This window comes from Protomyctophum bolini (assembly GCF_963924005.1).
Source record: "Protomyctophum bolini genome assembly, chromosome: 9".
NCBI lineage: Eukaryota > Metazoa > Chordata > Actinopteri > Myctophiformes > Myctophidae > Protomyctophum > Protomyctophum bolini.
Window position 1 is genome coordinate 42175002 of NC_137870.1, and position 24801 is coordinate 42199802.

At 43.2% G+C, this 24801-nt stretch overlaps 1 protein-coding gene across 1 annotated transcript in view; it reads left to right on the forward strand.

Annotated features, from left to right (window-relative positions):
* LOC308321017 (protein Aster-B-like) overlaps positions 1-24801 on the forward strand; it is a gene marked incomplete at its 5' end in the record, with an annotated part of 139391 nt that overhangs the window by 82115 nt on the left and 32475 nt on the right. Inside the window, 3 exons of the mRNA XM_080771781.1 lie at positions 8365-8602; positions 17525-17545; positions 18788-18811. Of these exons, the coding sequence (XP_080627907.1) occupies positions 8365-8602; positions 17525-17545; positions 18788-18811 (283 nt within the window). The remainder of the gene's footprint in view (positions 1-8364; positions 8603-17524; positions 17546-18787; positions 18812-24801) is intronic.

Below are 24801 nucleotides of genomic sequence, written 5' to 3' on the forward strand. Positions count from 1 at the left end.
AAAAATATCAGATCTACAAGCTCGTAGCGCGGCACTCGGTGCCACGCTATGAGCTTGTAGATCTGATATTTTTCAATGGCTAAAGTATAACAATGCTTTTAAACACCAAAAGGGGTTCCCGGCCCAAAGTGGATTAAACCACTCAAGTGCCTATTCTATATAGCGCATGCAGGACTCTCAACCATTTCATCAATGAAATTGGATACGTCCTAGTATTATTCGCAATGTTCCTATTTCAGCAGCTGAGCATGAATTACAGACTGAAAAATGAATTGGAACAGTATAATTGGCTTTACCGTCCGTATACGTTCAGATTAACTTTAATCTCAATGTACGGAAAGGTAAAGCCAGTTATACCAATTCAATTCGTTGTCACAAGCACAGCCATGACATTGTCGAAGCCATTAAGGAGAGTGACTGAGGGTGAAACGTAATATGTTCCTCCTCGATCCAGACATGGGTACACATTCTATACACAGCCAATAACAGCTCTGTGTCTATTGTTATGCAATAGACTCTATTGTGCGACGCCCGTGTATTACTATGGTATTACTCGTGTAATCCCCTTTTCGTCATACAGGATATAAGGCGTTGAGAGTTACTCTCCAGTAAATGCTTGTGTGACCTGTGTCGTTATTGCCAAGTTTTAACTTGCAATCCTCAGTACCGCCGCCAGGTATACGCACAGTACGCACTGCGCCAAGGGCAACACACCGAGGGGGGGGGGGGGGCAACAAAATGCGCCAAGCTGAGCGCCCGCCTTGTGGAGTTGCATGCGTGCCCAGGTGGATCTGCCCCAGAGCTGAAGCACTGAAGCAGCCCCTATTCTATTTAGCACCAACATTATTACAAATCAAACAGCAATCTGCATGAGGAAACGCCATGCTCTCGAGGGGGGGAATTAAAAGACTTCAGTGCATTGTGCCTACACATGTTGCGACCACAGGTCGCAACATGTGTAGGCACAATGCAAGGTATAAATGCATTCGCCATGTATCCGAAGGAAGTCTGATCCAATCACTTTTAGATTTCTCCAGTTTAATCCTGAGTTTAAGTTTTGTAGTGTTCAAGATCTGATTTTAGGCATGTTTAAGCCTCCAGGAAAATCCACTGTTTTTCATTAAAACGTCTTTGTCCTACTGTCCAGTTAGGATTGTGTTGAAGTCCAGCGCATTTTAGAGCTTCAATGCCGTGAGCCATGAAATGTTGCACCAATCTCGTGGTTGTCTTTTTGGCATTGTTAATATTGTATCTGTGTCGTCCCAGCCTAGTACCTATTGTTTTACCTGTCTCTCTGACATATTGTAAACCACATTTTTCACATGTGATTAAGTAAATGCAGTTGCTGGTTCTGGCTGTTATTTGTTGTTTAATCTCTAAGACGCGTTTTTTGGTTCTATTTTTTACTAATTGTTTGGGTTTGAAGTATTCTGGTCCCTGGTGTGCTGGTGTGTTGATTTATTTTAGCTTGCTGTGTACTAGATAATCTTTAAGGTTTTTTTTTTTTTGGTTTTTTTTTGGGGGGGGGTGGGGTGCTGCACGAACATATTATGCGTATAGACAAGCGTCCCTGGCAGTCCTGTTCCTGACTATAGGCCAATAGCATTGTCGTCGCTGCATGTTGTCGGGTATGCAGAAACCTCTTATGTCCATATTCTAACTGTCTTGTTTTTTGCTTGAGCACCACCGAGTGGCCTGTTTGAGTCTCAGGGCTCCATTTGTGTCGCCGCGACGCGGCCCGCAAGACAGCCGCTGCCCGGAAATTACGAGTATAGGAGCTTGCTCTGTCCCTTAATGGTATTTTGGTCCAGCGTCACCCGCTATCTATTCTGCCGACACCGGCATTTGCACCTAGAGGTGTGGTCATGGGCGTGTTGGCACGCTTTCCCCTGAATTGCTCTTTTGGTCACACACATTTGGGAAGGCGATAGTGGAGTTTAAAAGCACCCGTAAGCCGTATATGCCAGCAGCCAAATGAGTTTAGTAGAGCGCCTGGCTGCAATGGAGATGTCCGCGGAGTATAGGCTGCTTCATCTCTCCTTATCTCTCCTATTCTATTGCAATCTCTTTGTAACGTTCCTGTAATCAGCAGAAGCGAGTGCTTGCCACTTCCTTGTGTCCATTGTGTTTATATAATTGTATAGTCAAAGAAGTTATCTGTGCCTTAAGCATTGTGCGGCGTGCGTGATTCCATTTGCTCGTTCAGTTTCATAACCCCATATATAGCGCAGCAAATCTGATTTACCAAACTTTCCTTTTCGCTTGATACTGTTCCGTATAGAGATGGATCTATTAACCAAATGAAGGCCCTGATTTCGTAGTTTACATAGAATTTTAAAATGAGCGAGATCTGAGTGAGTTCTGACTCAATGAAAAGACGAGGGTTCTGGTCTCTGTGAGGGGTGGGATAGGGTAACACAAGGGGGTGGGATAGGGGTGGGATAGGGTAACACAGGACCTCATCTGGCTGCTTGGCAGAGGGTGAGGTACTGTACTAAATGGGGCTAAACGCTATACATTAACCCATTTTGACCTGAGATCAGATTCTAAAAATGTCTTCTACACGCTGACAGTTTTCTGAAAAAGCTATGTTTTCTATGTCAGTCGTTGACTGACATGTTGACATGAGCTTGTAGATCTGCTATTTGTCAATAGCTAAAGCATTACATAATGCTAACACCAAAATGCATTCCCGCCCCAAAATGTGTTAAAAAAAATCTGCGGATATAGCTGAGTGCTTAGTGCAGTGGTGCCCAAAGTGGGGTCCTTGAAGGAGTTCCAGTGGGTTCTCAGCTAAATGATAGTTTGGAACCAAATGGACCCTTATGGGTCCTAACGAGTACATTTTGGTTCCATTTGTACACTCTCAGAGTTAAATTAACATTGATTTTTACAATGCAAATGGGGGGGTCTCAGAGATAGAAATGCCATCAAATGGGGTTCCGTAGCCTAATGCAGGTCAAACTGGGGGGGGGGGGGGGGTCCTTGAAATGAAACTGCTAGAGACATCAAAATCTTCTCTTATTATGCCTCCGTAAGAGAAGATGGCATATCTCTTCAAATGGGGGTCCGCAGGATAATGGGTGTCAATTTGGTGGACACTGTCATGACAAAGTGTGGGAACCACTGCTGTAGAATGCATGGCTGCTCACTGCATTCTTTTTTTTGTCAAATATGTTTTTATTGAACAGATAAATTATTACAAACATTATAATATGAAATACCTTTTTTTATGAAACAAAATGAAAGAAAAAAAAAAGACAAAAAAGATAAAGAAATCCCTTAACCCTCCCACCCATACTGCTCAGTGACATTGCATACTATTATAATAAGATGATAGAAAGCTCATGGAAAACATCTGAAAAGAAAATGGCGTACAGTCAACCATATCAATGGTCTATTAATCGTTTCTACTCAGGTAATGGACAAGGGGCAGCCAAATCTTATCAAACAGGTAGTTACAGTATAGGATGGGTAAATGCTGAGGAAAATATTCACGTTGAGAAAAAAAAAGAAAAGAAAAAGAGGGCCTGGGGGACTATTCTATCCTATCTATCAATGACTCATAATAAGGCAAAATTATTCTCACAACAAAGACGGATTTCTGTTGTTTACTATTTCGTCAGAGGCATCAGATGCCTGGACTCTTACACCCCACCCCAAAAAAGCACTCTTTGCAGTTGCTATGGAGACCATATCCCTTTCTGTTTAGAGGGAAAGGGGAGAAATGATACACCCTATTGCTGTTGTGCAAGTCTAGCTTGTGCTCTCTCTCTCTCTCTGTTTCTCTCTGTTTCTCTCTCTCTCTCTCTCTCTCTCTCTCTCTCTCTCTCTCTCTCTCTCTCTCTCTCTCTCTCTCTCTCGTATTATAGTACAACCAGGGACTTGAAGTCGTAGCATGACTAGCGTCTATATATTTTTTGAGAAATTCGTCTTAAACAAACATTAAATTCCCATTGACAATGAATGGAGAATTTTACAGTGTCTGCGAGCAAATAGGCATAGTGTCTATTTTACGTCATGATGATGTACGACGATAAGAGCGCCCCTCACTTCACACAGGTCTTCTTGTGATCAGGCACTCATGCACGCACGCACACGCCTGGTGAAAATGTGATGGGTATATCTGCTCCTGGTAATAGCACTGCACACATCAGTAAGGAGTAATGCTCCACTGATGGCAGGCCTTGGGCCCCAGCGCTACAAGCAGTATAGACATAGTGATGAGTAGTGGGGTGTTTTGTAGTGGTGGGAGATGAGGTCCTTGAAGATGAGGTCCTTGGAGATGAGGTCCTTGATGAGGTCCTTGAAGGTGGCTGCTCATGTAGTTCAGCGCCCGCAAGACCATTACTTTTAATGAAAAGGAACGGTAGCTACAGCGTAGGATAAGGTACCCTGGGCTGGGTGGCCGGATCAAAACTTCAAACAGTGGGTAAATGATAAAAATCAAACAAGTATTAGGCTCCTGTTGTGGAGATAATTTGGTAACATTTTGGGCCTCAGACACACAGCATGGCATCCCCCCCGGCCTATAGATCCCCCTTCACATTCAGTAGATCCTGGGATCTTTTGTGGTCTAGTAGGACTATAGTAAATAACAATAAATAAATTGCCGTAAAGTTTTGTAAAAAAAACAAAATAAAATACATATCTAGATCCACTTGTTGGAATGCCCAGACCAAGATGGATTCTATTAAGATGAGTGGAAAATGAATGTTGCTCATCCTTGGTGGACATTTCCAGAGGTGTGAGATATCTCTATCTGCCCCTTTATCTCAACTTTGTGATATCATCCAAAAATAGCTGATCTACAAGCTCTCAATTATCTCAAAGCATGCGATGCTTGTAGATTTTCCGTATTTTTTATTCGATTAGAGAAATTGAAGTGCTCAAACTAGCAATATGTTCAGCAGCATCTTTCACAAAACCATAATGGTCTCGGATATTTAATAAAGGCAAAGGTTTAAAGTCCCAATCTGTGATTTCTTCTGCTGGTTGGCAGTATGTAGACAGCTGGAACAAACAGTGCCAGTGTGGGGGGGGGGGGCCGGGACTTTATTTTGTATATTTAATAATAATAATGAATTGCATTCTTATAGCAATTATAGCAAAGTGCTCAAAGCGCTTTACAATGGTTCATTCATTCCCATATACATTGGGAGGTGAAGCGGCGAACAGTCGACGCCAGCGTCCTTACTTACCCACATTCACACACCAATGGTGGCGAGCTCACACCGACCGACTGATTGGAGGCAATTATTCCATGGATAGTGTGTGTGTGTGTGTATCAGTAAACAGGGATGTGAATGCTATTTTAGTCTGGGTTTCTTTATTCTGTGCTTGCGTGCGTGCGTGCGTGCGTGCGTGAGGGGTGAGCATGTGTCTACGCATCTGTGTGCACGTGTAATCCCAGACAGCCTCCTGGCCCAGACAATGATTACAGGGTGAATAGTGAAGTACTCTCTGCTTCCTTCCTTCTCCGAGCTTAAGTGCACACGTGTATTATACTGTGTTATACTCACTGATAATAACACACGTGTATTATACTCACTGATATCTCACACCAGCCTGTTTGGATGGCACTTAAAGGTTGTATACTGTGAGATAGCCGTAGCCGTAGTCTGAAAACCCACCTCTTCAGACTCGCATATCTCAGCCCATAGCACTTGCACTAGCCTCGACGACCTTACCAGGCATAGGCAAAGGATCAACTTTTGATAGCATTTTATGTAGACATAGCACTCTATAGTGTATATACGTGTCACAGTCACAGACTTTTGTCGTTCATTGTACAGTCTAGGACAGGTCTTCTATTTCTATGTTTTGTTCCCTGGTCTAGTTTTCATGGTTCTATATGTTTGTTTGCTCCAGCTGTGTCTCATTTTGTAATCAACCCTCATGTGTATATCAGTCTTGTTCCCCAGTCAGTCCTTGTTGAGTCATTCCTGTCACCATGTTTCAGTCTGTTTTAAGTTGTTCACCTGTCTTCTGTATTATAACACCAATTCGTGGTTTTGAACACTACATGCCTGGCTGTCCTGCGTTTGGGTCCTTAGCTCACCTACACGTGACAATATGTATAGGTTCATTGTACAGATACAGTATTCTACTTAGGTCTCTATTCCGATCATTGCAATGATTGGTGCATCATTGAGTGTGTTTGTTCAGTAACAGGGGTCGCCCTGTACTCCAGCTCTTTATTAAACATAATTTACATTATCAGGTCACAACACCAATTTTATCCAATTCGGCTTCAATTCTGACATAAAGTACGGAGTACAGTATGTGAAGTATGCTCTGAACATTCATTCTGAATATATGAATTCGTCTTAACGTTCCTCTGATTTTATCTGCCATAAATTAACAAATCATGAATGAAGATTTGGTGGTTGTAAACTGTATAATAAAGCTACAGTTCATCCTACCCCGTACTACCCTGCAGAAACACTGTCAGTTCACCCTGGGCAAGACCTACGCTGAAAAGACTATCAGCTGGAGGTTGCGGGATTTTAGTGGAAGTATTGCCCAAGGAAATGACGTCGATGCTTTACAAATCAGTTTACATTCTCCGCGAATGAAACAAGTGATGTGATTGGTCGGGAAAATATAGTTTCCGGGGGGAAATACATCTGACGGATATTCCGGAGGATACATATCCGCCGATAGCTTCTCTGCCTTACGTTGTGACCAGGCTTTTCTTTTTGCAGATAAGTAAGCCTGGGACCGAGGCTATACTGTCAGTTGGAAAGAAGATACTGTACGTTTATAATCTGTGTTATAATCTGGCACCGTTACACAGTGACACTACAGAGTGGTATAAGTGATGGTCATGGAGGACAGACAGACGGCCGTTGGCTGCATGTGACGTAATGGGCCTGGGCAGGAACACTGTCAGTCTGTCTGTCACCCAGATCACTTACACTGACACTACACAGCCCTGTGTTGTCTGTGGGGAGAAGGCTTCTTCCCAAGCTTGACTTGGGCACTTGCTTGGGTGCATGTGTGCGTGCATGTGTGTGTGTGTGTGCGTGCGTGCGTGCGTGCGTGTGTGCGTGCGTGCGAATGATAAAAAAATAAGTGAGGGGCTCCAAGGGTGGGCATGATTGTATTGACAATTTTGTGTGTGCATTTGTACCTAGCTGTCCTGCTTTCTTAATGTCCAGAGACATTTACATAAATTAGGACATTTTGCTGGGTTTTAGGGTTATAGAGTTAAAATTATAATTAAAAGTTAGGGTTAGCTTAGGTGACTAGTGGTATCTCTGTATATTTATTATTTTATTTTAGCGACAGTACGGGTGGGCGGCCGTGGGCTCCAAATTACTCTGCCCCCCCCCCGACGCAATGGCGTTGTCTGTGTGTCACGGCAGTGGGAAGAAGTGGTGGAAAAATGTGAAGGATACCAATGACATGGAGAAGCAGAAGAATAATCGCAAATACGCTTCACGCTATAGTTATATAGCCCATAGTGTATAGGCAGACGCGTCAAAAGATGACATACACATGGTTCAGTGGTCCAGGCACCTTGGCTGGTAATCCAGTCTGGCAGTGTGCCGCGAGTTCGACTCCCGATCCCGACGGCCTTTACTGCATGTCTTCCCCCCCATCTCTCTCCCCATTTCCTGTCAGCCTATCCCTACATAAAATATATAAAATAAAGGCAAAAAAAACATTAAAAAAAAGATGACATACAACATTGGCATCTGGCTAGAATGGAACTAGGGTTGTTGTAAACAGTTAGCCTCTCCTTTTTTTCATTTTGAGCTGAGGTGCACTCGTGTTTTGAACAGCTAACCTGGTCCTCTGAGCATCAGTGATGTGTGTCTATAGGGTATTGTTTTAAAGCATGTAAGCTTGACTGTTTTTCTGTCAAAGTGCTCTATAGTACTTCAACTCAATTAGAAAAGTATTAAAGTTGAGTAATAGTTTGCCCATGGCTGTATACTCAAGTACTGGGGGTTGAGTACTACTATACTTTGTCCAGCGCTGGTCTTAGCTCAGGCTGGTCTTAGCCCGGTCAGTGTGAGGTGAGACCAATCCAATCCTGTTAAGTCTGCTGTGATGATGTCACATTGTTTACAGCACCTTGGGGGGGTGGAGCCAAGGAAGTCATCGTCGTTGTTGTAGTGGACCAATTAGGTCACTCAATCTACTTCACATACCAGGCTATACATTATACAGGCTATATTGTACATGAATCATTGCTAATTAATAATTAAAGAAGTACAAATGTATTTTGAAATGCTGAATGTTTTGAACTTCATTATTTGTTTTGTAAATCCTGAAAGTAAAGTACACTGAATTAATCTTGCTCCTCCCCCCCCCCCTCTCTCTCTCTCCCCCACGCTCTCTCTCTCTCTCCAGCACTGCCAGTAATTCGAACAGGAGCACGCCCGCTTGCTCGCCCGTCCTGCGCAAGCGCTCGCCCACGCCCACGCCCCTGAGCCACCAGCAGGAGGGCGGTGCAGAGAACATGGTGGAGAAGGGTTCCTCGGACCACTCCTCGAATGACAAGTCCCCCTCCACCCCCGAGCAGGTCGTCCACAGGAACTACTCGCTGCATTCGGCGCGCAGCAGCAGCGCCGGGGGAAAGAACTCCAAGGTGAGCAAGGGGGAATAATAGTATGATCTATTATTATTGTTGAGTTAAACAGCGTTGTTACGTTCTTTATATCGGCCTCTTTTTTTTGGTAAATTGATGCCCTACTACTTGATCATACTACACAGCATCACACAAAAGCATAGCAAAATAATTGAAAATCTTTTTAAATAGCCGATCTACGTCTACACGTTGTGAGCGTATAGATGCAGCTATTTGAACTATTTTAAAAGGTTTTTTAAAATGGTAAAAAAATGGTAAATAAGTTTAGGGATAAGGGTTAAGGGGGGAGGATATAGCCCTCAGACTCATCACTAATGCTAAAAGTCTACTGTATACTTCTATATCGTTGCTATATCGGACAGAAACCTCTTATATCCATATATGCTAACTTTCACCTGATCATACTACAAAAAAGTCACAAAAAAGTAAGCAGATTGACCAACACTTTTGAGCTTGTCGATAGGTAGTTTTGGACATACTGTACAGAGGCGATTGCAAATAACAGAGATTTAGTTTATGCCTGTAAATACTGGAAACGGCAACAGGTGCAACGCTACAGTAGGCCTAAATACATTGAGTGTTTTTTATTGTGTCATCAGGACATGATTACGCTGTACTGATAGAATAACATAATGCTTGTTGTTGATGTACAGTAAGAATTTAACATGCTGTTTTCTACTCACAGTGTTACAGTAAGTCGTAGTGAATTGATAAAACGATGAAATGTCATGGTGTTAACGACTCTGTGCTTCTGTCCACCCTTCCCCCCCATAACCACACCATCATCCCACTGCACTGCATGTTATTACGGGGCTCAGAATATAAACATTGTCAGTTGTATAGATCGGATATTTTGGCATTGGAAGTGGTTAATTAGTTGTACTATAGCCCTTACCCGTAGTGAAATACTTGCGCAGGGGGTACTACTGCGCCCTGGGTGTGTTTTCGCATTTTTTTATTCACTAATAAATTCATTATTAATTTATCATTTGTTAAATTGGAAAAAAGGGCTTCGTTAAGACCTCCATATTCATATGGTCAATGCCTGTGTGAAAAGTGAGAGTGATTGGTGCAGGCAGTGAGGAGCTACGGCGGTCACAGTGACACACAGACAGACACATATTCAGACATTCAGACATTGTCAGAATTATAGTATGATATGATGATGATGATGATGATGTCGTTGAATGTAGATTGACAGGTTCTTGCCCCTTCCCCTTAACAATTTGATCATTATCTCATTCGCCACCTTAAACGTCTTTTGACACGTTCTGATCCCTTCGCCATCATCGCCGAGATCGTCTTTTGAGGCTTTTTATATATACACTAGTATATATTGATTATATCGAGCTCTTGTCCAATCTGAGTCTGTTAACGATAACCACCGTAGCCATTTCTATATCACGCAGCAGGCAAGTCATCAGTACAGTCTTCACTGTGTGCTCATTATATCACGCTCTAGTTCCACAGTAATGTTGACCTTCCTCTTGTAACTGCGATTATTTGAAAATGTGACTGATATTATATGAATATGTTGAGTTGACCAAGGGGCACGCCAGAGCAACGTGTCAATTTCTAATCCGATAGAGATCGTGTGGCTTGCGGTCTGACTCATCACTTTCTCAGCCTATCGCAGTGTTTATTTAACCGTTGATAGTGTACAAATGGAACCAAAGTAACCTATTATAGGAGCCCCTTCCCTATGTGGAGATGCACCTCCCTCTTACACAGCCCCCCCGTATCAGTCATCTTGTGGTGTAAAAGATGCAGGTTTAAACAGACACAATCAAATAATGGGGGTGGTGAACTGTTCCAAAAGCCCATGTTTTGCATTAATGCCACAAAGCTATCGGGCGTGTTTGCCCAGAGTCACGGCACACTCCCCCCTTTCATCAATCATGTTTACCTTTTGCTCATGCTTGTCGGAGTGAGTCGCTTTTTGTCATAATTGTTCTGTTTCTCTTTCTCCTCAATCATGCCTCTTTGTTTTCTAACCAAACAGAGTGCCTGTCCGGCGCTCTGCTTTGCTGCCGCTGCGTTGCCATATTATGATAGTGTCTGTGATCTGATACTGACTGTTTCCAAACAGTCAGTATCATAGTGATATGATAGTGTCTGTGATCTGATACTGACTGTTTCCAAACAGTCAGTATCATAGTGATATGATAGTGTCTGTGGTATATCTGATACTGACTGTTTCCAACCTTTTCCTTTTGGCTCCTTCTTCAGCGGCTGCTGTTGACTCTGGCAGTCAGTGCTCTTTTATAATTTAGTTTGTTTTGTTGTTTCCTTTTTCTCTCTCTGATTTTTCTTTGTTCTTCTCCCGATTGCATGCTCAGTCTCACAAGCGACTTTCCAAAGTAAGCATCACTCTTCTTTCTGTTTCTTACAACGACCTCTGCCCCGCCCCTGCATCCTCCCCATGGATCTACGTATAGCTTGTCTCTTGAGTGACTCTGTGGCAATGCCCCCCCCTTGCATCCCGATCCCATCCATCCATCCACCCACCCATCCACCCACCCACCCATCCATCCACCCATCCATGCCGGTTCCCTGCCCATCATCATTACATTACACCCATCTGAACCCTACCCCTGGAAGATGGTTCTCATTTTCTAAAAGACCTATTCATACTCCAGTTTTAGGTGATAAAGGTGACCACCGAAAACGACAACATGTAAGCGACTCACCGCGGCGCTCACCCAAACACCATCTCTCTTGTTTTTACTATTGAACCACCGTTTCGATGGTCACCTTTATCACCTAAAGTGGAGTATGAATAGACCTTATCAACCCTTCCCTCTTGCACACACCTATCTCCCCCTGACCTTTATGTTCCTCTATCTCCCCACCTCCCTCTCTCTCATTCCCCTCTCCCCCCCCTCTCTCTCTCTCTCTCTCTCTCTCTCTCTCTCTCTCTCTCCTCTCTTCTTCTTCAGAGGAATCTGCAAAGAAGCACATTCCTAATGATGCTCTAGTTGTACTGGTAATGATTCTCTAGTGCACTATAGCGATTGAGGGCTCTGAATTCCCTTGTGACTTACTTCCATTCCCTTCGCTCGCACGCTTGCTCACTCTCTGCTTTTTGCCTGCATTCTCCCTGCCCTCCATTTGCACTCCATGACCCCCCCCCCCACACACACACACACACACCCATTGTTAAAATTCTGTTAATTGCATTCTTATATGCCTGTGATGTCTAAGTGCCGCCTGGCTGAAACCAAATGATTATTCTGTCGGCCGCCTCTGTGCTCCACTTCACAGTGAAATCCTCCGTGTTAAGAGAACTTCATTTAAAACTCTCGGAACCCAAAGTTGAACTCTGCGGGCAGCCATTTAACGGAGTCAAATGAATAGTGAGGATCTTTACGGTGGCGAGATGCGCGCTAGCTGGCTTGATCCCAACAGAGAACCCAGAATACCAGCCCTTCCATAACCTCCCATACTGCAGACTCCGACTGTCACATGCAAAGTCCAAAGCCCGTACACTGTTGCATAGCAAGCAGTTTTCTATTTACACTGAGATTTTTCTGTTCTTTTCTCCCCCCTCTTTTTTTATACGCAGTAAATCCATGACTGGTAGAGTGTGTACCGTTACATTCCAGGTCTATGTGTCAATTATTACATAATCGCCTAATCAGTTATTTAACCAATTATCTTTGCGCAATTGTCATAGTCGTTGAAAATAATATTCATATATTTTTCAACCATTTAAAAAAGAGTGGAATTAGATGATTTAGGGCCTACGAGCTCACAGCGTTGTGAGCTTGTGGATCAGCTATTTCCATTGTGCAATTATTTAAACGTTTTTGAAAGCATAAGTTAATAAATATTATTCAGTCGTTTCTTCGTCATTTGTTTACGAAGCCTAAAAGCCAATCGACGCACAATTGAATTGTTTGCTATTATCTGTGTGACAATTAATCGGCAAGTAAAATGTCTTTATCGTGACAGACCGCCCTACACACTGTCAACAGGACATTTGATGCACTGTTAGTTTTGGTTTGCCGGGACAGAGAGGCTCAAACAAAGAGATTGAAACTGAAAGGCAAAGCCACAGGATGCTCAGCCTCTCTTCAGACCCTTTCATGCTTCTGAGGCATGGCCCATTTCACTCACACACACACACACACACACACACACACACACACACACACACACACACACGCGCGCACTAATTAATTATTACGTCACCCCCTCCGTTCTGTGCCAGCGTGCTGGGCCCTATACCTCCCACCCCAATCCTCACGTGAGCCTCTGTGGTCACTCGGCAGCTGGCGCTCTCCTCTCGTGATTATGGTTGTTATGTTTGAGGTCGATGTGAGTGTCATCGCTCCCCGTTCCTAAAATAGAACGTAAATGAGAAAGAACACGTCGTAGGGAGGAAAAGGGGGCACCCTGTTTATTTTGTAGAAAAAAGGCCTGAACTAACAGCCCGGGGCGGCTCACCAATCCAAGGGGTGAGAGAAATACAACAGACACACAGATTGCTCCTCTGTAGGTGCAGTTCAAACTATAGTCACGGACAAGCAAACTCTTTTGGAAATCAGGCTATTTTATATTCGCAATATATATATATATATATATATATATATATATATATATATATATATTTACCACTTTTTCTCCCAGTTTTGTTATTCTACCAATGCCCTTGTCCTGTAGTCCCTTGTTGCTGCTGACCCCTCCCTCCCTGCTGGTTGGTTCATTAGGGAGAGTGTCGGCAAACCCGTGTCACCTCTGATACACATGACACCCACTGACAGTCCACTTCTTTCCACCTGACAGTGAGGGAACCCTTCTCTCCACCTGACAGTGAGGGAACCCTTCTTTACCTGACAGTGAGGGAACCCTTCTTTACCTGACAGTGAGGGAACCCTTCTCTCCACCTGACAGTGAGGGAACCCTTCTTTACCTGACAGTGAGGGAACCATTCTTTACCTGACAGTGAGGGAACCATTCTTTACCTGACAGTGAGGGAACCCTTCTTTACCTGACAGTGAGGGAACCATTCTTTACCTGACAGTGAGGGAACCATTCTCTCCACCTGACAGTGAGGGAACCCTTCTTTACCTGACAGTGAGGGAACCATTCTTTACCTGACAGTGAGGGAACCATTCTCTCCACCTGACAGTGAGGGAACCCTTCTTTACCTGACAGTGAGGGAACCCTTCTTTACCTGACAGTGAGGGAACCATTCTTTACCTGACAGTGAGGGAACCATTATTTACCTGACAGTGAGGGAACCCTTCTTTACCTGACAGTGAGGGAACCATTCTTTACCTGACAGTGAGGGAACCATTCTTTACCTGACAGTGAGGGAACCATTCTTTACCTGACAGTGAGGGAACCATTCTTTACCTGACAGTGAGGGAACCATTCTTTACCTGACAGTGAGGGAACCATTCTTTACCTGACAGTGAGGGAACCCTTCTTTACCTGACAGTGAGGGAACCATTCTTTACCTGACAGTGAGGGAACCATTCTTTACCTGACAGTGAGGGAACCATTCTTTACCTGACAGTGAGGGAACCATTCTTTACCTGACAGTGAGGGAACCATTATTTACCTGACAGTGAGGGAACCCTTCTTTACCTGACAGTGAGGGAACCATTCTTTACCTGACAGTGAGGGAACCATTCTTTACCTGACAGTGAGGGAACCATTCTTTACCTGACAGTGAAGGAACCATTCTTTACCTGACAGTGAGGGGGTTCCCCTTCTCTCCACCTGACAGTGAGGGAACCCTTCTTTTCACCTGACAGTGAGGGAACCCTTCTCTCCACCTGACAGTGAGGGGTTTTCCTTCCCAGAGATGTAACACATACAGTGTACCTCCCAGGCCATTTCTCCTCCCAACTAACCTGGAAAAAATGAATCACTGTCTGGCATGTTGTCTGTGTTTTCTTTTTCTTTCTCATTCCCCCCTCTCTCTATCTCTCTCTCTGTCTCTGTCTCAATTCAATTTAAATTTAAATTCAAATTCAAAGAAGCTTTACATTGCCAAAGCAAATGTGGACCAAAGACAATCAAACAAAACAACGTATACAATAGAGAAATGTGTATAACGAGCTGTATTACACCACAGCTTACAGTACACTATATCTTACAGTAAACTATATCTTACAGTAAACTATATCGTACAAAAACGAGTTGTGCATTTGCTGTCAGAATAGCTTATACTGTGCATCAGAGGAAAAGTTAACTTGGGATAAACGTTTGAAAGAAATGGCAGCAATATTTCTATGTTTTGCATTCACTTCACTATAAAACCTTTGGGACAAATAGAAGCAATTAAATCTCTCGTACTCTCTCTCTCTCTCTCTCTCTTCATATAGCTCACTTTCGTTAACTCTTAATTTTTTCTTTTAATTTTCCTTCTTTCAGTATGACAGACTAAACCTCCTTAAAGTAAGCATGTTTTCATTTGACCCGTTGACCTGCCCTGGTAATCCCTGGATCTCCCTCCTCCTCCTCCCCATTAGCTGTGTTTAGTACACTATGCTAGTTTCCATTCTCACATTGTCTCCGATCCTTTCCTTTCTCTGTGTTGACATGAAAGAAATAGGGTTTAATTGAAATCCCTTAGTTTTAATACTGTATCTATTTTAACCAGAAGGTCAAGATTAGTTTGAAGCCTAACCTGACTGTCTATCCCTAATAAAACCCTGTCTAACGGTACTCAGTTTCCCGTAGTCCAGTAGTCTTGCGTGGCTTTTTACGACATGGAGAACGTCATGAAGTCATGGAGAACGGAAGCTCTGATCACGACCATGAGGTCATGGAGAACGGAAGCTCTGATCACGACCATGAGGTCATGGAGAACGGAAGCTCTGATCATGACCATAAAGTCATGGAGAACGGAAGCTCTGATCATGACCATAAAGTCATGGAGAACGGAAGCTCTGATCATGACCATGAAGTCATGGAGAACGGAAGCTCTGATCATGACCATGAAGTCATGGAGAACGGAAGCTCTGATCATGACCATGAAGTCATGGAGAACGGAAGCTCTGATCATGACCAAGCGATAAAGTGGAAGTGAAGCCCCCCCCCCCCCCGTTTCGTCTTTACAGTCACGCAAATATATCCTAATATAAATAGATATTATCTAAGCATATTGTATGTAGCTTAAGCTGCTTAGCAGAAATGGATATTAAGAAAATAAATGTAAAGATATTCTAAAATATATTTTCGTCAACGGAAATGCCATGCTTTCCTTGGTCGGATTTCAGGGGGTGTAGTTACCAGACTCTATATAGCATTCTGAGATTGTGGAGTAGTTGTCTGGCTACGCGAGACACACACATCTGTGTGTTGTCAGTGTTCATGTACAGTAGTACTGCCACACCTTCCGGTGAGGAGCCCCCATCGGTAGGATGCACCGTAGAGCCTTCGTCCTATACTCCTCCCACCCCAAAACTACCTGCTGACAGTACATTGTATGAATGCATTTATACTTTTTTTTACTCGGATATATGCTTATACTTCATTATACTTTTTGGGACATTTTCACACGCTGTTAGTGTATGAACTGCAAGTACTAAAAAATACTTTTAAGCAGAGGCCTTGTCATTTAAACTCTTGAGCACAAATTAAAGTGTTGTTATTAATTCATTTTGTTTCATACAACTGAACTCCCCACTATCATTCTTCCTGTCATATTTTAGTTTGTACCTGTTCCTACCTCTGAATGATCGCTTTCCCCGCTGTATTACATGTTCTGCTTATTAGACGAGTTTCGTTGGAAGTTAATTTACATGACTAATTTAAACTTTGTCTTATGATAGCGCCACACACCGACAATAGGCAAACTACAGGTTTTTGCGACTTGTTCTGGATACGGTGCGTTGTGAGCTTGTAGCTATTTTTGACGTGCAACACCATCGTAGAACAGAGCAGAAATTGCGCTTTAACCTGTTTTGTCTCATTTCAAATCTTTGTTCCGAACTAAGAAATAGCCTTAGTAGAATGGAGTGAATGAATCCATCACTTCTGCCATGGAAGAGAAGGATGTTTTAGAGTGAGGAGAACATCTAAACCTCTAGACATCTAAGACAAGGACTGATTAATGTTAAGAAGATATTCACCAAATCTCCCCTCGTGTATGCAATACTGTCATATTGTCATACTATCTATGTATATTATTATCAATCATGTAACATAAATGCTGCCATCTGCTGTTGAAAAGATGTACCAGCGGAATATCCTATTTTGAAGCGTACATGCACATTCAGAGTAAAAAGTCAAATAAATCTAGTACAGTCGTGGTCAGACATGATACGTCACATGTCCTGTAGTGAGTTGAACAACGCGGGGGCTCGCAAGTCACTTCAGGATGCTCCCAAAAAAACTCTACTTAACAATCACCAATGACGGAGGATGTGCGTTCCATATCTCACGCTATAGTGAGTTCGTCCAAAGTTACAGTATAGTCGAGTGCATAGCAGAGTTGGACTTAAATGAGTTGATTCAAGCAGCAGTAGTGCGCGCCCCCCAACCCTGCTACCCACTAGTTACAGTAGCTGTTCATTTGGAGAATGAACCAAGATAAGGAGGAGAGTTCTATAGTAACAGCTGTACTCCTGTGTAAACAGCTCACGTTCACCGTATAGTGTAGTTGGGTTATGAATGGTGTTGGAGGACAGTCAATTAGACTGGACCTTCACACCTTGCTATAAATAAACCTTTCTGTACAGATCAGGTGTCACATGTTCTGTTTGCACACATGTGTGCGTGCGGGCGTGCGTGTGTGCGTGCGTGCGTGCGTGCGTGCGTGAATGCATGTGTGTGTGTGTGTGTGTGTGTGTACTGTTTGGGCCTTCAAGCATATTACGGTGCTGTTATGATGTCACTGACTCAAATGCATTCTCTCTCTCTCTCTCTCTCTCTCTCTCTCTCCCTCTCTCTCTCTCTCCACAGAAGAGCCAAAGCTGGTACAATGTAAGTCATACACTATTTATGTAACACTTACTGATGATGTGCATATTGCTATGTATTTGTGCGCTTGTGTGTGTGTGTCATTGAGGTGTCTCCACTGTCTTAGACCAGTGGTTCTCAACCTTTTTTAATTTTTGGGCTGTGACCCTTCAAAGTAATCCTATTTGAACTGAGGATCTACAAGCTCACAACGTTTCGCATTGCGAGGCGTAATTGTGAGCCTGTAGATCGGATATTTTCACACATTTTGGCCCTTTCTTATAATTATTTGACGATAGGGCCAATGTTCGACCAGTTTTTATAGTATTGTTTTGATTACTGTAATGGTCTTTTATTTTATTTAAATTGACATTTCAAAGTCATCTCGGGATTTTTTTGACCTCATGATCTGGGGGTCCTGACCCAGAGGTTGCGATTGCGAACCACTAGCTTTTCTATATTTTATGTGTGTGTGTGTGTGTGTGTGTGTGTGTGTGTGTGTGTGTGTGTGTGTGTGTGTGTGTGTGTGTGTGTGTGTGTGTGTGTGTGTGTGTGTGTGTGTGTGTGTGTGTGTGTGTGTGTGTGTGTGTGTGTGTGTGTGTGTGTGTGTGTGTGTGTACTGTATATTGAAGTGTCCCTGCCTGGGGATGTGTTTGGAGTGTTGCATATGAGGTGAAAGGGTCTTGTCCCTGACAGTTTATCAGCCACCACCGGCCGGGTCCACCCAGTCACTGTATATGTAGGTCACTGGTATATCCAAGTCAGCATTGTGGGTCACTGCTGGCCCGCCAAGCTCAGATTAACCTGAGCTTGAAGAGCAACAGGTGGTGCTTAAGAATCTGGAGAGTGTGATACCCGTACAGTAACAGTATGATGTTTTAAACCCCTGAGGCTGAACCGTTTGCGCTGAAAGATCTTTTAATCCAAGTGTCAGACAGTGGACGATGTGGAACTGAAGAATATCAGATGGCAATTTGATATGCTACCACAAGGTGGTGTGCTGATCTTAAATAACGCCGTTTGGAAAGAAATTACTGAATTACATGTGTAACACAAACACACACACACACACACACACACACACACGATCACAAACGGGAAGTAAGCTTGTGTTCAATAATTAGCTGTGTTTTGTAGAAGAGGGTGTCAAAACCCTTTTGGTCCTTCTGAATTGTCTCAGCCGGGCATAAATGTTCCCCCTCTGTGTTATTTTATTTTCTTTCGTTTTTATTCCCTGTGTTTCTGTATTTTCCCTTTTCTCCCCAGCATGAAAGACAACACATCCTGAGAGTAAGCATGACCTGTACGGTATTCTTGTGCATATCTATCTCTCTCTCTCTCGTTCTCTCTCTCTCTCCCTCTCCCTCTCCCTCTCCCTCTCCCTCTCTCTCTCTCTCTCTCTCCCTCTCTCTCTCTCTCTCTCTCTCTCTCTCTCTGTATGTTTTGGCTTCCTCTTCCAGGTGGGCGATACAGAATGATGTCTCGATCCACCTGTCCGCTTCTTATTTCCATTGAACTCTGGGCAGGCTAGCTGTTGCCACCTGATAACAAAGTCTCTCTCCGGTATATAATGGGAGATTTCAGGTTGCAGAACCTTAATTAAACAAAATAAATTCACAGCATAATTACCTTCCACTAAAGGCAGAGACTAAAGTCTGGATTTTCGGTGGTTATAGGTGACCACCGAACTACAACATGACGTCACAAGCCACGGTGAAGAGCAAAACCACCGCCCTCTCTCTGTTTTTACTCACCACCGCTCAACGTTATTTCAGATCCGGTGGTCAGCTCACCACTGGAGCGGTGGTCATCTCACCACCGAAAATCCAGACTATGAATAGGCCTTAAAAGCCTATTCGTACTCTAGTATTAGGTGAAAAGGTGACCACCGAAACGGTGGTTAGTAAAAAAACAAGAGATGTGTTTGGGTGAGCGGTGAGTCGTTTACCACCGCGGCTCAGTGACGCCATGTTGTAGTTTTCAGTGGTCACCATATCACCTAAAAAGTATGAATAGGCTTTAATTTAATTAGTCAATACAGCTGTTCAGAGAATATCTGCCACATTCTTAAGACTGGACTAAAGAAGCTCTGTAGTTTATAAATGCCAATAATGTGTTGCAGGGTTTTAAGTTGTAGCCTTTGAGAGAGAGAGAGCCACTCACTTTGGAACAGGTGGTAACAAGTCTGCTACTTAACACAGTTTCTCTGGACCTGCCCTGAATGTCTTAATGACAGGAGAATTGAGCATGGTGCTTTTTGTTTTTATGTTTTCTTTTACGAAGAACATGCCTGTCTGTCTGTGCCATAACTCGAATACCCTCCCATGTTGTTGTCGGTATACAATTTGTGGATATTATTGAGCCATCTTTGTTGGAGGGTTCAGGTATGGCAACCACAAACCAACACAGAACACCTTGTATGGGGGGGGGGTTTAAAATGGAGATAAACAGTAACTCAGGGGTTGATACTAACGGTTGCGCGACTGTGTGGCAAGTACAGTATATAAAACGTTGGGGCAAGCAGAGCAGAATAGAGTTTACTCTCAGGTTGCCCCACGGGCAAGTGCATTCCATCTTCATTAAATGTTATAGGCTATTATTCATGAAGCACAAGGCTACCACAAGGTTACCTAGAATTAGTGGGACTTACTAGTAGTAGTCGTGGTCTTTCAAAGTGACTGTCGCCACTTGGCAGTTGTCGATTGGATTTAACATTTGTTTTTGAGGAGTGCCAAACCACTCCAATGCAGTGACCGAGTGTGTATGTCTGTATGTAGGCTATGTCTTGAGTACGAGGCCTCAACAGCTGCAATACCGCGTGACCTAAACTGTCGAGCAGTCTAAAGGGCCATTCACACAGAGCACTATAACTATAACTGCAGCCAAGTTGTTGAGTTGAGTGTTGTTGAGCAGCCTGCACCGCCCAGTTCACACAGGTGTGATTTTTATTTAACAAGCACACATTTTACCTATCATTTTGTAATAGGCAATTTTAAATGGTCCTTTGGACAAGTAGAACATGACCTGCACGTGCGAGACCTACCGGTAGTCACCTTAGTGTCAACCCCTGGCTGTAGTATAACAAGTTGTGGTTGGGGAAAGTATAGCCTTGATGCACCAGGACCAAGTCTTCTGTTTTGAGGGCCCTTATTTCCCTCTCAACTTCTCTACCGTCCGACTAAAATGATGAATGAATATACAGGGTAGTGGACTGCACACATGCACTCCTTTTAAAACAGTGGTTTTCAACCAGTGGTCCGGGGACCACCGCCCTTGAGAGGGTTCCAGGTGGTCCCCCAGCTAGAGTTGGTAACCAAATGGACCCTTATAGAGCTTTAACTCTTGAGAGTGTAAAATTAAACCAAATGGACCCGTAACGGGTCTATTTGGTTTAATTTTACACTCTCAAGAGTTAAATTATTGTTAGACATTACTGCATTACTTAATTTACAAGAAGTCTACACAATTAGAGAATGTAGAATAATTGTAATTATTTTTGATCAACTTTTGCCTGTTCTCTCTCCTATGGTACCAACATCATACACTACACTGTATGATGTTGGTGTAAGAATTTGTAAGATTTTCTCAACAATTCCATGCTGTGGTGTCTGTCTACAGCATGGAATTGTTGAGAAAGTCTTATCCAATCAAATAAAATATTCAAAGTATATTGAGAGGCTAAATGTCATGAAAATGGTGGTCCGTCCGTGGCTCAAATGCAGTATAAAAAATGGGCCTTGATACAAAAAGGGTTGAAAACCACTGCTTTAAAACAATGCTATTGTAACGATGTATTGTCCATCTAACACTATCTGATGCTTTCTCTGACAGACTATAGTTAGTATAGGCCACTCACTTTCGCTTGAGTCTAATCCCTTCTATCTACGGTAATTCATCTACAGCACCATTAATATAGGAGGCATCAATTATCCATGTAATATTAAATGACAATGATAACTAACAATTGTGCAATTTAATTTTGGAATCAAAAAGCTTTGACTATAGTTAAAGCGCTGTGCTGTTGTGTATATGTGTATTCTGAGCTGTATGCAGAATGTTGAACACGTATAATGACCCATAATGGCAACGGGCAGTCGGGGCATCCCACTACAATTTGTATGATTTCACTTTAAATATTTCTTTAGTCATTGCGGGAATATGGGCCAATACAGGGGAGGAGGCATGTGTGTGTGAGTGTGTGTGTGTGTGTGTGAGTGTGTGAGTGCGCGCGCGCGTGTGTGTGTGTGTGTGTGTGTGTGTGTGTGTGTGTATTGTACTTTTACTCCACTACATTTATTTGAAAACTAGTGACTTGAAAAAAACCATACAATTACAAACAGAAAGACAAGAACAAAAATTTATGCCAATACTTTTGTACTTAAGTACATTTTGAACTCTGGACTGTGACTTGTAAGGGAGTAGTTCTACATTGCAGTATTGATATACTTTTACATGTTTCCACCACTGTGTGTGTGGGTGAAGCCATGTGGGACCGTCCCACATCGGAGGCTGTGCTTCACAAGTTCACACTGAACCCTATAGCTGCTCCTGTGTCACTCTCAGATCAATACTTTGAATGCATGGTATGTCGTCTGTGCTTTTGCTGCCGAGGATTCAAATGACAGAGGTCAAATTTAAGCTCCTCCCATATAGCTCCTCCCATAGCGTACCCATGAATGAATCACTCTTGGACGTGTGATGTTTGATGTAGCAGAAAAACCCACCTCTTCAGACTCCTTTCTTAGCCCGTAGCACTTGCCCTATAGCCTCTACCACTTTACAGGCATACTATGCAAAGGCTCAACTTATGTCATTTAGATAGCATTTTATGTAGACATAGCACTCTATAGTGTGTACGGCTGTTAGTTTCATAGCTTTACGTATGATCCTTCATGACTATTGTTTATGTATTTGATGTATTACCATGTGTGTGTTCTTGCTTACTGCAAGTCTCCCTGCTAAATGCCCATTGTATATTGTAAATTATAGCAGGCAAACCAAGACAAAACCAGACATGAACCCCCGGCCTTCCTTATATAAAACTAGATAGTTGATCCCTGAGAGAAAATTGCATAACCTTGTCAACTTGGTGAATGGCGCGCCCACACTGTGTTCCAGAGACCCATTTGGATTTGAGGATGCAACACACGAAGAAAGCCCTTTAGTGATGAGAACGTCAGTGTCTGTTCGGTTGCACTATAATTAGATAGTGATTCCTGAATGAACAGTAGTAGGTTTGGCTTCGGAACCCAGTCACTTTATCTCTCTGAATCAGATCTCTTATCTCAATACTATACGTACTGTAGAGTGTGTGCTGGGTGATGAATCACACTGATAACAGGGATTTTCTCTCTCTCTCTCTCTCTCTCTCTCTCTCTCTCTCTCTCTCTCATAGTGGCAGTCAGCCTTGCATTTAACAAAAACCCAGAGCTATCCTATATTTTAACTTTGGTTGCCTGTCTGTTTAAGATTTATTTAAAAAGATTGATTTTTTTTAAGACACTTCATGGCCTATAGCCCAGCGGCCCTTGCCCCTTATTAGATGTTTGAGTTATTAACCCCTTAATAGCCTGTGAATTTGCCTGAGGTCCTCACAGGCAGGAACCGGCTGGTTGTCGAGGCAGAAGGCTGAAGGGTATAGCCGCACCTTAGCTGTCAGGGCTCCTCCACTCCTGGGGAGCCCAGCCGCTGGCATCCTTTAAATTACTTAAGACGTAGTTTTATCGAAAGGCTGTCACATTATTTAAAGTTTTGTAATTGTCTTTATTTTATTATATTTTATTTCATTTCGGATACGTTTGTCTTATTCTGCTTCGGTTTTATGTAAAGCACCGTGTAACCTTGTTTCGATAAGTGCTTTACAAATAGTAGTTATTATTATTATTATTAGTATTATTATTATTACTAGTATTATACTTGTAAAAATTAGCTGTGTAAAATTAGCAATGTGTTTGTTGTCCCTCCCAACAACGGTATTACGCCACTTTGCTGTTCAACAGATAGATCTTGCACTTCCTCATCTCTCCAACGTTGCAGTGACTCATCGATCACTGTGTTTGAACTTTTTACATCAATCGAAGGAGCAGCCAGTGAGAAAGAATGAGCTCATTGTTGGATTGCTGTTATCAAGAGCCACCACTTTCAACCCCACACCACCACCACTACCACCAGCTCCACTGCTGCTTGCTCACCTCACACACACACACACGCACACACACACACACACACACACACACACACACACACACACACACACACACACACACACACTCACGTCAACCTCCACCCTCTCCCCACATAGAGGCATCGGAACACCAACCTGCCATCTCTTGCTGTTTGTCCAGGAAGTTAATCGTTAACCACTTCCAGAAGCACGGTCTCCATCCCCACCTTAGCTAAAGGTTTGCCGTGTCACTGAGTCACTGCGAGACAAAACAGGACGCAGTGCGAGCTTCAACAGTCTCTTCTTCATTCATATCCATTCATTTTCTCGCAGTGAATCAACAGAAAGATTTTTTTTACGACACAGTATTTCATTTCCATCACGCTAATCGTCGAGGGCTCCACGCGCTTTAATCTGCGACGTACTGTACAAAGGCATCGGAGGAGCCTTTGAATGATCAGTACTTGTTTTCCAAGTGGGCCTCGAGTCTGTGTCGAGGATTACTATTATTATTCCTCTGTCACATTCAACCTTCCTGCTTCAGTTTTCGGCCTCAGTGATTTGAGGGACGTTTGGGTGCAAAACGACACAGTTCTGTAAAGGTGGAATGCCATGGCTAAATTCCAGCACACAGATGGGAGCTATAACCACATTTGAGAAAACTTTTTTTCCCCCTTTTCTCTCCCCTTGGTGTTTTTGTCAACGCTGCCTGGCTGGGATCCTCACTTTTGTTCCCGCCTCGGGAACTGCCCATGGTGTTTCTTTGAAAAACGGAAGGAGGACTTGGAGCACAATCATTTTTCAGCTCTCTAGAGGAGCATCGGAGCTCTGCACTTCTGCAACCTGTTGAGAGCAACAAACAGTCCTGCCAGCCGATCTGACCTCATTGGAGAGAGCTACAGGGTATTACCCGGGGAGAGAGTTGCATCAACAAAAGAGAAGGAAGGCAGGCGATACATCTTTAATAAATCCTACAGAGCACAGGTTCCACAACCAGTCAGTCATGTCGGACATTATGTGGACGGTGAGACTGACGAGAGGTTTGTCTCTGACTCTGTAGAGCTCTCTGTGTTAGCCTGCGCTTCAAGAAGAGACATGCAAACAGCAGGCAAGGTCT